Below are 15,813 nucleotides of genomic sequence, written 5' to 3'. Positions count from 1 at the left end.
ATCAAGTTCTGACCTGAAAAGTGTGAAATTTTGAATTTTCCGAGAAGGTTGGTCACCGATGGGTTTTTATTTGTTTGTTTATTTATTTATTTTTTTATTATTTGTTTGTTTATTTATTTGTTTAAAGATGAGGTTGCAACACAGGCTATCCGATCCGAAGACACGTTACACTTGCTCAAACATTGATAGTCGAGGTTGTCACTACCCCTTTTCCTTTGGGAATGGACCATGAAACTAATCAAAAGTATTCCCATTCATATTTTTAAAATAAAAGTTTGATGTAGTAATGCTTTCTATGATGAAGCAAGCTGGAGAAAGTATTTTCTGCCACAAAGTTAAATAAATTTTCAAAACAACTTATCAAGAAGTGCAAATATTTATATATTGCATCCCTTTGAAAACTTATTCAGAGAAGAGAATGCTTAAAAGAAGTATTTTGTAGCAAAGGGTCTGAGTTTCTTTGAGATTCATAACTTGAGAAATTTCATTTTACATATTTACTAAAGAATGAATTCGGTGGAGGGCCTAGGACATTATTTTCTAGCGCAAAGTGCCGTAAAAATATACAAAGTGCCCTTAAACTATAAATTTTCCTATTGATTTGTCTTTCCCACAGATTGGGTAGGAAATAATAATCTTAAAAAGTTGTTTTAAGCTGCGAGGCAACGGAAATTTTGGACTTGGGGGTAAGAAGTGTCATTTTCCCGTTTGTTTATCTTCTTTTATATATTGTTTCAGATAGCTTCCAAACATCAGGATGGGGGAAGGGGAAAGCATGGTCTGGGGATGGAGACTGTCTCCCGCCAAAGCACCTATGGGATCTGCTTCAACATTAATGACTTTTAGCTGACTGCGCAATTTGACGACGAAAATTATTTTATTTTCAAAATGTATCAAATTATTAGTATGCATTTTCGGGACATTTGAGGTGATTCTGTATAAACCTAAAAGTGCATTTTTGGAAAAAAGGAACGGGAAAATGGAAGAAAATAACCATAAAAAAGGATGGCGATGTTGTGTGCATACAGTTTTTTGCCCCTTTATTGAAAAACTGTTCTTTTTGGAGGAAAATGCTGCAATAGTACTGAAAATAACCCGAAACTTCTCATTTACAAATTTTTTCTTCTTTAAGCCGTAGGTGTTCGAAAACAGCTGTTTAAACAGCTGTTTTTTGAACACAAACAGCTGTTTTCTGTTTTTACCAAAAAAACAAAACAGAAACAGAAACAGGTCTTCTGTGTTTTCGTTGACCTGTTCTGTTTCTGTTCTATTTCATTCAAGCCCTGTTTATTTTTTTCCTGTTTCTTCAGAAAAACAGAACAGTGCCCATGCTTAACCAGGAAGCAGTCAGCGAACGTAATATTATCACCAAAGCAGTACTTTCCACTGCAACTCACTAGCAGCTTTTCAACAGCTGAAATATATAAACAGATAAATAGTAAAATAATCACTCAAGCTAGACACAAACCCTGCCGTGTTTAAAAAGCTTATGTGCAATTGAATACAAGAGGGCAGTGTCTGTGCTTACTAGTCTAAATGAAGTTGATGAGATTTTCAGAGGAAAGTAGAATTCTTTTGGAGAAAGGAGGCAAGAACCCTAAATCCATGAAGAACAATTTTAGTCTGAAATATTTACAGTAAATATGACAACTATGAAGTGGGACTAACCGACAAAAGTACAGAAAGCCGATGTTTTTCTCGGATCTACAGAAAGCTGATGAAAGATGGGCCTCGTATTTCGAGAAAGTCTTAAATTGACCCGATCTGAGGCTGTTTTGCCCTTGTATATAAAATGCTGTTAACAATAATGCCCATATTCTGTTTTAGTTTTGTCTGACATCTACAATTTTTAAACACAATTTAGACCATGGTCCAGTCACGGTCCAAACAGTAAATGCAAGAGCGCCATCTGTTTCAAAGCAAAGATAACTTTTTCAACAAAGTATAAACACATACAAAGTACTGACAAAACTCTCCAAAAGAAACCCCGCGTACCTCCAGCGCCTCTAGAGGGAACCTGCTGTACTGTTTAATCGCTCCGAGCCAATAAATTATGCTATATTGCTAAGTGTGATTCAGACGACGACCGGGTGACCGGGAAATTATCGAATATTAGCAGGTTGAAATTAAACAGTAAATCCTGCGATATGGATATGAAGAAGAAGTATTGTGCTTAGAAAACTGATTATTATTAAGGGTGGCCGGCTAAGAACCAAACTGAGCATTCGATGCTTTTCTAAAAGGTACAATATTAATTGAGAAAATGAAAAAGGAAAAGGAGTCAAATTACTTGCTCTGCCAAATAACAGGTAGGCTATGAAATGTTTGAAATGTTTTTTTTTTCAAACTTCAGAAAAATTCTATTCTATTACCATAATGAGATAGCTAAGAAACAAACATACCATGATCTACTTAGAATTCAATGTTGTAGGCTATCAAAATATAAATTTAGAAAATTCCAGAATGGTGGTATTCCTTTCAACCCCTAGATTCTATAAAACAAACATTTCGAGGAGACGGAGGAATTCGGGATAGGGCTCCGGGGCCTAGACCCGAACCACGAGTGAACTAAAAACTAGCAAATACTGACCTAGTCTAGGCTTTAGGTTATAGGATAATGAGAAATCTGGAAATGTGCCGTAGTTATATACGTTTTATTGGGCTAAATTAAGGCTGTAGCCTACTCAGTGAGATATAGTGACAAACAAAAAAGATTATTTGAAAGATTTTACAATTTTAACTAATTATAGAGAAGATAAATGACCGAAAAATTGCAGCTGTATTATAGCTCAATTTCAAATACTTTGGCTACTTACCCCCAAACTTATGGTCAATATATCGGAAGGTGCAACTTTTAATGGTAAAATCCAATATTTCGAAGTTTCAAAGCACAAAAAAGTTATGCAGAAAAAACGAACGTTTTAAGCCTCTCGAAATCCAAGTTTCGTCACTATATTTTATAGTGACGATATGAAGCGGGGCATTACTTTTGGAGAGGACTGAACTGTCACGAACAAACCAAATCTGACTACTTGTTGTTTTTTTTTCTTTTTTACAGACGGGAAGAATGGCTAATAGCTTTTAGACATGAGGATTTTCTGGAAAATACGAAAGAGTCAAAAAGACTCTTCGTATGCACGAGGCATTTCAAGGAAGAAAATATTATGGCATCAGATATTACTAAGCCAAAGAAAATCTTGGTATCAAACGCCATTCTGTTTATTTTAGTTGGTGACGGTCAAAGTAAGACTTTATATCTGTTCATTAGCTATCAGTGGTGTAGTTGGGTGAGAAAGTCGAATAAATGCGATCCATGGGGAAAGCAATCCACTTTTTTTCCTACGAAAAAAAAGGCTCTCAGTTGTACCTGCTCAATTTTTAACCTTTGGGGCATCAGCGATTACGAAATAGTTGCATTATGAGGGAGAAAAAGTGCAGCCCTCTCTTCTCTGTTGTAAGGACTGTAGACCAACGATAAGCCTTGAGATTCGCTAAAATAGATTCGCGACCGAATCAAATAAATGTTTGTAGCTGGTTTAACAAGCCAGGTTTGGAAGGTTCAGGAACATTATTATGCACCAACTATTATCCGACTTCTTGAGGACAAGGTATTTATTTCAGTTGATGAATACCTGCACTAGTGACATTGCCTTTACCGACATCAGTAACAACCAGTACAACCCGATTTTGGTTGAAGTTGTGAATGTTAGTGGCAAGTACTTAATTAGCTAGATTACTAAGTAAATCAAAAAGTACCACTTTTGATCATTTGCAGCTTGTTTTTTTCCTCTCCCTCCTTATTTTTGTGAAAAAGCGTCACTGACGTAGCATTATGTAGAATCCAATTAATCATAAGAATTCCTACCTAACGTAGAATGGTTATTTGTGTTCAATGCATCTTGCAAAAGAAATGTGCGTTTGCATCTTTGACATTGAATCCGGACCTTACGTTTATATTTAGTTTTCTGTTGCTAATATACTTGTAGTTCTTTATTTATCCGAATATATCAGCCTATCTGAGCATTTAGAGCACGGCTCAGTGCTGCACTGCGCCTACCTGCATATTCAGTTGAGCTTTTATGTAATATAACTTCTACACCCCTCACCACTCCCCCTCTCTCCCTTCCTTCTCTTCTCTCCTCGTCGTACATTGTTTTTTCTTTTCTTCTTTTTTTATAGAAATAGATTATAGTAGATACGTCACATTAATAACAATAATTTTTTTAAACTGTCACAGGTGATATGTCCTTCACTGATATCGGTAGCAGCTCACACAATCGGAATTCCTTTGAACTTGTTAATCTTAGTGGTAAGTCTTGTTTAGTAAATTAGTTAATAAATCTAATAGTGCTCGTTATTGCTCATGCTCATTTACAGCCAGTTATTTCCTCTTTCTCCCTACTTTATGAAAAAGACATAAAAAAAAAAAACTATTTTGAATATAACCGCTCATAATTTTGCCATTATTTTTTTTTCTGTGATTTGATGGAAGGAAAGTCCCTGGATTCTATATGCATTAAATAAAAAAAACAAGTTTTTTTTTTAAATTACAGTAAGGACCGACGTTGTAAGTTAAAACAAACAGAAATTATTACTAATATGACAGGGGCTGCCCCCTCCTTAACGCCTCGCTCATTACGCTAATTTTTTTTGTTGTTTACAAATATAGAGCTGTGAGAAAGTCAAACTTTAGCGTAAAGAGCAAGGCGTTACCACGAACTGTTTGATCGAAGGAGTAATTAAAGCTTCCTTGGAAAGAAAGTAAGTTAATGGTTATAGCTATAGTTTTGAACATTATTGAGATTTTTGCCTATATTGTATACTCATTTTGGAAAGAATAGTGAACGAATACGCAAAGAATATATCGCAACGTTGCAATTTTTTAATTCGTTCTGAGTTTATTACCTTCTAATGTCACCTGGAAGTGCATGAATATCCAGTGAACAAAATCTTCAAAATACTGGCCACTAGTTATAGATTGGCCATTTTTCTTCTTTGATTTTGAAACGAAAAATAATGAGTAATAATGGCATGAATTTGTCAACTCTAATCGAAAATTCTAATATTTCCCTATTCTCAAGTATTTTTGTAACTATTAAAATTCCATTGTTCCTCTAAAAAGAGGGAACACATTTTTAATCGACGTATTTTGTTTCAGAAATATCGGAGTTGGATTAATGCATTTAATATTGCAATTTTTAACATACTAGGCCGAGAGGGGGGGGGGTCAAGAATGTATTATGAACTTTACTTATTTTATGAGTCGCCCATGTTAAATTACAGTTCCAAAGCCTCATTTATTTAGCTATTACATAACACATAAAACTAACAGACTAAGTTTACTTAACTAATAAAACCCCGAAAAAATAAAATTATTTTGGGGTTTACCATAATTTCACAGCGTAAGACAATGATCAAGCCGCTGGGAGGAGTATTGGAGCAAGAGTTATCATTATGCAGAATAACATATCTAATATGAATAAGAATAATATATTAAAAATTTCATTAGTTGTGGTGAAAAATATTGTAGCAAACACATTGCATCATATTTTTCGTTTAAATGCAATTTAGAAGTTTATGTAATGGTCTCTACAGTAGATTCAACAGCACCATCTTCTTATAAACAAAGTTAAACTTTTCAAGACTTGAAGAATCGAAACAAAATATGGTATCTTTCTGACGTTTGATGGTGTTGTCTCTTTTACTTGTAGCATTCTATTTTGGATATTTAAATAGATAACTGAAATCCTTTGAACAAAATATCCTCTTCTATGGGGGTTGTTTTGGTTTGATTTGTAAAGTGATGTTATTAACAATGTTTTTATTTCGTTATAGTTTTGTCTGACATCTACAATTCATTATTAATAACATTTTATCCTGTCATTTGTTATTCCATGGACATTGTTGAGGTTTTAAGGTGATTTGATTGATAGAAGACACTCGCATTCGAGGATGTATTGGATGAATTATCAGTAAATCATACGGTATAATACGAAATAAACTTTTTGTTAATCCTAAACAAAATAGCTACCTCAAAACTTTGATGGGACTACTTTGGGGAAATTGGGGCATAGGAAGGGGGGCTAGTGATCTCCAAGAAAAGGAATGAGCCCTCTCCCTATATTCTAGGATCTTAGTTCTAAGTCCATTGAACCCTTACCCACAAAATGAATTGAATTAGCTTTGAGTGGTTTAAACTAAATACTTATTTCAAACATTGCTTTTTTTTTGGAGAAAAGTTTGCCATAAAAATTAATTCAATACAAAAAATTCCAGACCAATTCCCCTCTTCAAAGTACAATAAAAATGTAAAAGGTAAATAATACAGCATTGAACTTTACAGTCCCTACCGGCGGTGCTGATCTCCGTTTCTTGGCCCTTCCGCCAGACAGTGCAAAGGGGGGTTGGGGGCTAACCATCCTGTACTTTCGCACACCCTTCCTATTTACCTTCTCCAGATTTCTCCAGGTACCCATTTAGAGCTGGGTCAACTCTGGCTGAGCTTACAGAGTCACAACACTGACCCTCGTCCAAACCAAATAATTGGTTGAACTAGGATTTGAACCTTCGCCCTCTTGGACAAAGACTCCTAAATTCAGCGCACCAATCCACAATAGAAGTGTGTTGTATGCAAAACAAATTCTAGTAGAAAGACTTTATAAACTAATTGACAAATAACAAAAATAATAACGATATATCGAACCAAATATCGATATCGAAACGTAAATATAAATATCTAAAACGATATTTGGAAATTTTGGAATGTTTTCGGTTTTTTCTGCTATCTACTGGTGAACGTCCAGCGAAAGAAAAAATCCAACATAGAAAAATGTTTCGCAAATGGTCGAGAAGAAGAAAAGTAATATAGTCAATCCAGTGACCATGATGCTTTACAGTACACTTAGCTACATACATAACTTTGCATAGCCTGTTCTCAAAATCAAACTACGGTTAGGGAGGGTAGATCCTCAAATGTTTCTGAGGACTCCTGAAATGCTTGGCTAGATAAAGTGTCTTCTAGGCTTATAGGTCTTGGTCGGATAATACCCGTCATGATTACTATACATCTTGATACACGTCTCATGAAAATGCATATTTACCCTAAAAATCTTCTCCAAGTTGAGAGCAAAAATCAAGGGGCATGGATTTGGCCTTGATGGCTGCTGAATCTGTATCAATAGATGCAAGTCCAGCGACAGTCCCTGTGATTCTGCCACCACTGAATTAAGCCAATTTGTGGGGATCACATGAAGAAGTTTCAGTAGTCAATGCAAGGAATGCTTCGTCAGCAGCCAGATCTGTCACGGTTCTGAAGAATTTCAATAATGAGTCATTACTTGTAAGAAAAACTGATTCACTCAAGTCGTTGAAGTCTCATAATATGGGTTTCAGAAACACCTATACGTGTTTGTCATTAAATTATTGTCCTTGCCCACAAACTGTCACCCTTCTTAGTTTTTTTTAATGTGATTTAATTTTAAAAAACATTTTGTTGTTAAAAAACCTAATTTAATACGCGAATCGGCCCAATAGCAACCGAAACTCTAAAATATACAATTTTAAAAACAATAAGCATATCAAAGGAATTGGCTTTTTAGTGATGATTCCATATATATAAAATTCATTAAGTTTACCGTATCTATCAAAAGCTACGAGCCTCAGTAATTATGGGTGGTTTTCGAGAACGGGTGGGGGGCACCCACAAACTTAAATGAATTAATATTAAAATCATACCATCATTTTTGTAATATAAGAGAACCCAATTTAACTTTTATTAAACCGAGGGTTTTTTTTTTTTTTTTTTTTTGTCAGGGCGTTTTTATTTTAATAATTGTCGTATAATATAGGGTGAAAATTTTGAATGCCTTTTTCAAGTGACCAAACAGATTTGCGGGTAACTCTTCTCCCCCCTCCAACACCTGTTTTTCCATAAGTCATCCGATCTAAATTTGAGATAGCTCTTTTAATCAGCATAGTTGAAAGGTCAAACATCTATGCCTCTGAGGAGACAAGACTCCCACAGCCCCTCGGGACAGGGCTCTAAGTTATAAATTTTTCATTGTGTTTACTTTGTGTTTTTTTTTTTGGGAAGTAAACTGACATTTTCCAAGACATGTGAAATTCATGTGGGGGGGGGGGTCCACGGTAAGCATTTACACGGGGGAATTTGCTCAAAGTCCGCCACGTAGGAATTGTCCCAGGAGTAATTTTTGTGCGGGGAGATGTTTGATGGAGGGACGAGGTAGAGAGTTTGGTATTATTTGAAAAACAATCAAAAACGAAATACAAAAACAAGTTTTTCAGCTGAAAGTAAGAAGCAAAATTATGACTTAAAAAGAACATAAATTATCCTGTATATGAAGGGATAATTTGTGTATGACTTTTTGTCCCAATTCTATAAGGACAACTCCTGAAAAACAAGGGTCGCTTAATTAAATAAGAAGTATTTTTTAAATACTAAAAAAAATTAGAGTGAAGAAACAGGTATAAAGGAGGGGTCTTCCCCTTATATACGGACTAGTTTCTGTTAGTTTTAAGTTTTATATTTAATGTTTACCTTCAGATGAAAAACCTTTTTTTTATATTTAATCCCGGAAAGACAGAATAAATTTTAAGGGGAAAATGTAGAAATGCTGCTGTTTTAAATTGACAGTGAGTTTTTTTCTTCATACTCAGCTTGTATAATTTCAAACCTGTGTTTTTGTGATACTAGTTTATTTAATTGAATTTTGTTTTTATATTATTCAAAGTTTTGACAAATATGTGCAAAATACTCTTTAATTACCATTTTTTTTTTGTTATTGAACTTTGGCAAAAGGCAAAATCAAGAGTTGATCTAAGCAAATAAAAACTGATCAGGCATATCGAAATCTTTGATGAAAATAATGATGAACTACACACAGGGAGAGTAGGGATAAAAATTGGTTCAAAGGACTCCCCTCTCAGAATAAATGAAAACTGGGACCGTCTTTTCATCCCCAACCCTTGAAGTAAAAACGGTAATTGTGTATTATATAAAACACACTCGAGAATTTCGATCGCGAATGATGCGAGCATGAGATAAGAAAATGGTCAAGTCATTTTTTATACCAAACACTGCTTGGGCTGGGTTGGAAAATAAATAGTTGCTATTTTAAGTTTAATTATTTATTTGGTTCTTTGGTTTGGTTTGGTTTTTTTTTGTTACGTTTGTAATTTATGTTATGTTTTACCCCCCCCCCCCCCAATGTGCAAATATATAGCCCAAACATGTTTCTAAACTGTTATATTTTCATCAACTAAATTATGTTTTAAAGTACATAATGATTAATGTTCATACCCATTTTAAAAAGCTTTTGTAACAATGTAATGTAATCAACTAATTTTATCAATCAACCTATGAACAAGATCAATTTTACCGTTAAACAATCTTTTGGTCACCACAGGTTTTTCTAGCTTATTGTAACCTTTAACTCACTTTAAATATTCCCTTTATAAGTTCGCTCAATATATATATATATATATATATATATATATATATATATATATATATATATATATATATATATATATATATATATATATATATATATATATATATATATATATATATATATATATATATAACTTATGTAGAAATGTTTTGTAATGCAAAAAAAAAAAAAAAAAATTCGAAGCAAATAAATGATGTTACAATATTTCGCAATAGGTACTCTTGGGCGGAGCTTAAAGGCAAGTCAAGAATGCAAAGTCACCTTATCGGCTTATCGCTATGCAGTTCAGTCATGTTTGGAATGAAATGAATTCGTCAATACTTTCTAGTTGTGAAAGTAACTTTGATCAAGCAACAACATAACAGATTTTAGTTGTGAAACAAATGTAATTAAGAGATTAAAAAAGCTTATAATGGGTAGATGACTTTCACAAGCAGGAAGTTACATGGTTACACGAGAGAGATCTATATTGCGTGAAATGGAATCAAGAAAGAGAAGGCAAATTGCATACACTATGATAGAGGCCCAACTGTGGTTCCTTAAGAGTGGGAACAGTTTTGTATGAGAAATAAGAGGCCTTTATTAATTGAGCTGGAACTTGAAAAACGGAGCCGGGAGCCAGGCCAGTTTATAGAAGAACACCAGTTGAAAAAACAGACAGGATCTATGAGACACACCCCAAAGCCAAACTCACTATGTACGAGACCAAGAATTGTAACAAAGAAGTTTCCAGTATTTATCAGACCGAAAATAGCTAAGATCGTAGAAACGGAATCATGCAACGCATGTATTCGAAAAAAGACCGCACCAAAGAATTTAGCAAAAGTATTTCGAAAGCGGCAATAGCCCTGAGCTGCCTAACTACAGGGATAGGTCAGGAATTCTCTGTTTCGATGCTGATAAGCTTAAAAAACAATATTCTTTTCAACTTCAACAAAATTTACAGGATTTCAGTTTGGAAAGTTTTCGTTTTTTGGATGTCAAAATTATTTATTCCTTAAGCTAGTTTTAAATTTTTTGTAAGTTAGTTTTTATATTATGCTTGTTTTTCTTGAAGATGATCTTTTTGCCTTAAATTTGGATATATATATATAGAGAAAAAGAACATCTTCCCAGTTTTAACTCAACCATGTAAGGAACCTTGCCTCTCAGAGGTGGGGGGAACATGACGGTCCCAAGTCCGTTAAATGAGGAGGGTTGGGCTGTGGGTTTGAAACCCACACCCGGGACCCCAAGGGGCAACCCTCAGTGGAAAAACACCTGCAACTGAAACGCCTACAACAGCTTCGGATGCATCACCGCCCCCCAGATAACGACCTCCGCTGGCCCCCGGACTCGATGGTGGACTCCAACACAACCCATAACGAGGAGGTTTTAGACTGTGAGAACGATGAACAAGATATATAAGACAGAACCCGTTAGTGAACAGATGAAATAAGGCCTCGTCGACAGACTCGTTCTCACTGAAAAAAGGCGGACTGAACATGGATAGGAGGAATTCGGTGCGGAGTATTCTATGACATTTAATATTCATCCTGCCGTCCACCACGCTGGCGTAGGAATTACGATGTCACCACTTGCACTCAAAGTAACGGAGAAAGGGAAAACAGTTATTAACTGTATAGTGACAGCTTGTTTCGTATCTAATCATACAAAAATTACCATCATCGCCTGCTATGCTCCGACCAATGAAGCTGATGATGAGGAAAAAGATTCTTTCTACAACATGCTACAATCGGTCACCAAAGACGTTCCCAGGCACGATATAATCTGTGTTGTTGGCGATCTAAATGCTAAAGTCGGTGCAGATCATCAGTACTGCCATGAAGTTCTGAGCCCGCATGGCATTAGAGACATGAATGGAAACGGTGCACTCCTAATTGACTATGCCCTAAGCAACGACTTGGTGATAGGCGGCAGTATGTTCGAACATAAAACGATTCAAAAGTACTCGTGGGTGTCCCCGACGGCCGGGCAAAAAACCAAATCGATCATTTCCTCATATCAAGACGCTGGAGAAGTAGCCTGCTCGACGTGAGGGGATTTCAAGGAGCAGACGAGAATTCAGATCACATTTTGCTGATAGCCAAAGTAAGAATTAAACTGAAAGCTCAGAAACCAAGACCAACGCCACAACACACAAACAGTTCGACACTAATAAGCTGAAAGATCGTGATATCCGCAGAAGCTTCTGCATATCACTACATAACAAATTTGAAGCGTTAAACCTGCTTGATGAAGCTGAATCTAGTGTTGAAAACATATGGACCTCAGGGAAAAGTGCATACCATGACGTCGCTAAGGCCAGACTTGGCTTCAAGAAAAGAATGAAAGAAAAATGGGTATCGGACGACACCTGGACGAAAGATGGGCCTCGTATTTCGAGAAAGTCTTAAATAGACCCGACCTGAGGCTGTCTTGCCCTTGCATATAAAATGCTGTTAATAATAATGACCATATTCTGTTTTAGTTTTGTCTGACATCTACAATTTTTAAGCACAATTTAGACCATGGTCCAGTCACGGTCCATACAGTAAATGCATCTGTTTCAAAGGAAAGATAACTTTTTCAATATTTAAAGCATAGAATAACAATGTGGTGTCTTTCTTGCCATTCATAGAATTGTGTCCTTTATGTGTAGCATTCCTTTTTTGATATTTTGCTAGACAGAGTAAGTCCTTTGTACTAAATATCCTCTCCTATGGCCCTTGTATATAACGTGATGTTAACAATAATGCCCATATTCTTTTTTAGTTTTGTCTGACATCTACAATTTTTTATTAATAAAGCATTATCCTGCCGTTGGTTATTCCATGGACATTGTGCAGGTTCCAAAGTGGTGGGATTGATATTTGGAGATAAGGATTTTACATTTCCAGTTTGGATTTTTATGTTATGATTTTTTTTTTGTTTTTATTTTTCGTAGATTATAATGATTACCCTGTAATACATAATACAATAACAAAATCGAGGCTTGTGGCTTTGCGGGTTGTAGGGGGTAGTAGCTCAATTCTTATTTGTGATAATTCTTCCTGTTCAAATTTATCTAGACTAATTTCTATGCATTAAGGTCTTTCATTTCCAGAAATTTCTGTAATTTTTCAGCTTGGGAAATTAATCATTAATTTCTTATTAATTAATAATTAATAAGTAATTGAAGCAACTACTTCACGCTCTACGTATAAATGAGTAAAAAATTCTGCCTTGTATTTTTAAATCATTAAAAGTGCGCATAAAAAACTGAAACTTTACTACTATTAATGCTTCTGCTCTTACTATTGAACTAAATCAAAAGAGTCAAAGTGCATCCAAGTTGTCAATATAGCATAGATACATTGTGTTAGGAACAAAAAAGTGAAGTGTGAAACTGAATTAAAATATCCAGAATCTCAGTAGGGTGTATGTTGTTAAAAACTATTTTAAAATTTTGTCCAAAATTTAAGCAGCATCCAAAATTCATATTCTTGTAGAGAAAAACTGAATAGGTTTGACATACCTTGTAATAAAAAAGCTGTCTAAAAATTTTTATTGGATGCATTTTGGAAAAAGGACCGTGGGGGGGGGGGGGGCTGGTTACCCTCCGATATCTTTTGTCGCTAAAAAGTGAGCTAGAACTTTCAATTTCCAATCAAATAACCCCTATCTGAAGTTTATACGAGCATTCCTTCCATGAGAACCATATATGCGCCCAGGGCATGACTTAAAAATAATTATCCTGAAGACATTCAAGGGTCAGCCGACAAACCCTTGTAATTTCTACTGCAACATTGGGTACTTTTGGTTTTATTACACTGCTGCTAGCACCTTCAACTTTCAACGGAATAAACGTATTCATTTCTAAAATATATCCTATGAACAAAAATCAATATTCACAATATTGACGCACTGAAATCTTTTCCAATACTGAGGTAAGTAGACCAAAACAAATCTTGCGTAAGCTCTATCAAAACAAGTGTCATTGGCACGCAAAATGACGTCATCCTAAAAAAATTTGCATAGGTGAATAATAGCATCCCCTAAAGTATTAAATAACAACCAGATGTGCCCAATAGATCAATAGTCAATAGTACCTGCTGGTTGCTAGGGCCTGATCGGATCTGATTGCTAGGCTCTGATCGGCACTGGAACCCCTCCACTACTAACACCTCCAAAACATCAAGTGCTCTCAATGAAAATCACTGCATCAGATTCAGCATATCAGAGAAATCTCTTTGATAGGTTTCAAGCTCCTATGTACAAAAATATGGAGTTTTCCATTTTTTTTTACCAGAAGAAAGATTATTTGTTTTCGTTAGTTTTCTTACCCGGGAGTGATCATATCGAGCTCGGGATTATAAAAGCTCGCGATAGGTCGTATTTGATCGGAAATAAAAATTTCTAGTGCCTTATTTAGTGACCAAATACATTGGGGGGCAGCTGGCCCCCTCTGAACCTTTCCCATGAAGGAATGTTTCATAGGGGAGGGAATTATCCATCGAGGGGAGCTGTAATTCCTGGTCTTATTTAAAAGCGATCGGAAATTGATTAAAAAAAGCATTTTTTCAACTCAACGTAAGGAGCAAAATTAAAGCTTAAAACGAACAAAAATTATTATGTAAAGGAGGGGGTCATTCCCTCGTCAATACTTCGCTCTTTACTCTAAATTTTTTTAGTAATTTTAAAACAGATATCTATTCTAATTAAACAGCCTCTGTGATTCAGGAACCAATCTTAAAAAATTGGGACAAAATTCGAACCTTAGCGTAAAGAGCGAAGTATTGACAAAGGGGTGACCTCCCTCATATACGTAATAATTTTGGTTAGTTTTAAGTTTTAATGTTGCTCCTTACTTTCACTTGAAATGACTTGTTTTTTGTTATTTAGTTACGATAAGACAGAATTTGAATTGTGTGTTATCCAACTAAATCCCAATATATAACTGATTAACTTGTTTGTTAAATTTAGGAAAAAGAACAAAAAGCGTAGCATAATTCAGTCGAAAAAAGGATAATTTTGATCTCGAGAAAGTGTAATCCTCTCATTCAGATCTCGCAACACTACCAAAACTGCGCAATATCTGTAAACAGGCTTGTCAACTTTTTGGACCATAAATATGTCCCCTGAGGATCCAAAAACATGTCATTTTTTAGCTAAAATTGGTCTATTTCAAATTCTCAAAGATAAAGTTTTTTTTCACTAGTTGTTTTATTTGTCCAAAAGACGCTTTTTAAACCTCCGTCAAAACGGCTAGTTGACACCAAATATAATTAAAACGAAAAAAATACATGTATAACATTCCCAAAAATAGACTATATGTGAAAGCTGGAGGATTTGCCGGCTTAGAATAATTGTTAAAATGCCTTATTTTGGGGAAAATCCTTTACTTGCATCATCTATGGCAAAACCTGGACGTTCAAAAAAAAATTGCTGAGAAGAAGTACTGAAAATTTGCATTTCTTTACCAAAATATGTACCCAATTGGGAAATGTTTCTTTTTATGTCATAAATTTACAAAACGTGTACCTATTGATCTTCTAAATTTTTCGGCCTTATTGTGATAGTCTCCACGGAGGCAGGCAGATGAGAATGTGTCTTACTGACATTCTTTGCATCAAGTTGGGAACCCGCTTCGGTGCTCCTTTGGAGATTGGCCAAATATCTTTCGGAGAATTTGCATGCTAATTTGCAAAGATCAGGATATCAATCTTTAGTCAATTAGCATTTCAAAAATTATAAACTTTAGAACTTTAGATAATAGACAACTTATTAAATGCAAGAACACTTTATATTACTATTTGTATAATAAAAATTACGAATTATGAGTCGTTAATAATTTTTGTTTGGTTCAAATTTTTTTATCTTAAAATTGTGGGCAGTTTACTTTTATAATATAAAATATTTTTATAAAATAAATTTTGTAAAACAACTTAAACGTATATTATGATTCCCTTTTCTAGTTTCTTGCTTTAGTATTAGAAATACGAAATGCTTCTGACTTCTTCTTTTAGATAAGCTGATGCGAAGAGGAGAAACAGCTCATGATAAAAAAATTCTTTAATAAGTAAATATGTAAAACAGGGCCGTAATTTGCTATGGGGCAGAAGGGGGGGGGGGCTCGTTAAATGACCAATAGACCTTGGTTTGCCCTCCCTCCTCAGACCCGAGTTTCCCGTCCCAAAGTTGAAATTTAGCTTCTTCAAAAATCTTTTCAAAAATAAAACAAGCCTGCATGATTCAATCATCCGTAGAAACGGGTCAGTTTTCTTTAGTATATCTTTACCTTTATGTAGTGTATCTACAAGGCTTATTTTCCAGTTTTTGCTGTTATTTTCAGGGGATTTGATAAAATTGGCCCCAACCT

At 35.0% G+C, this 15,813-nt stretch overlaps 1 protein-coding gene across 1 annotated transcript in view; it reads left to right on the top strand.

The window, feature by feature from the left end:
• The first annotated feature begins 10,989 nt into the window (after positions 1-10,989).
• LOC148941924 (protein sidekick-like) overlaps positions 10,990-15,813 on the top strand; it is a 35,100-nt gene continuing 30,276 nt past the window's right edge. The window contains exon 1 of the mRNA XM_089103182.1: positions 10,990-11,379. Within this exon, the coding sequence (XP_088959308.1) occupies positions 10,990-11,379 (390 nt within the window). The remainder of the gene's footprint in view (positions 11,380-15,813) is intronic.

This window comes from Artemia sp. Qi Xiang Cuo, chromosome 17 (genome assembly GCF_049724085.1).
Source record: "Artemia sp. Qi Xiang Cuo chromosome 17, ASM4972408v1, whole genome shotgun sequence".
NCBI classification, from domain to species: Eukaryota; Metazoa; Arthropoda; class Branchiopoda; order Anostraca; family Artemiidae; genus Artemia; species Artemia sp. Qi Xiang Cuo.
This window is presented reverse-complemented; position numbering and strand designations above follow the sequence as displayed.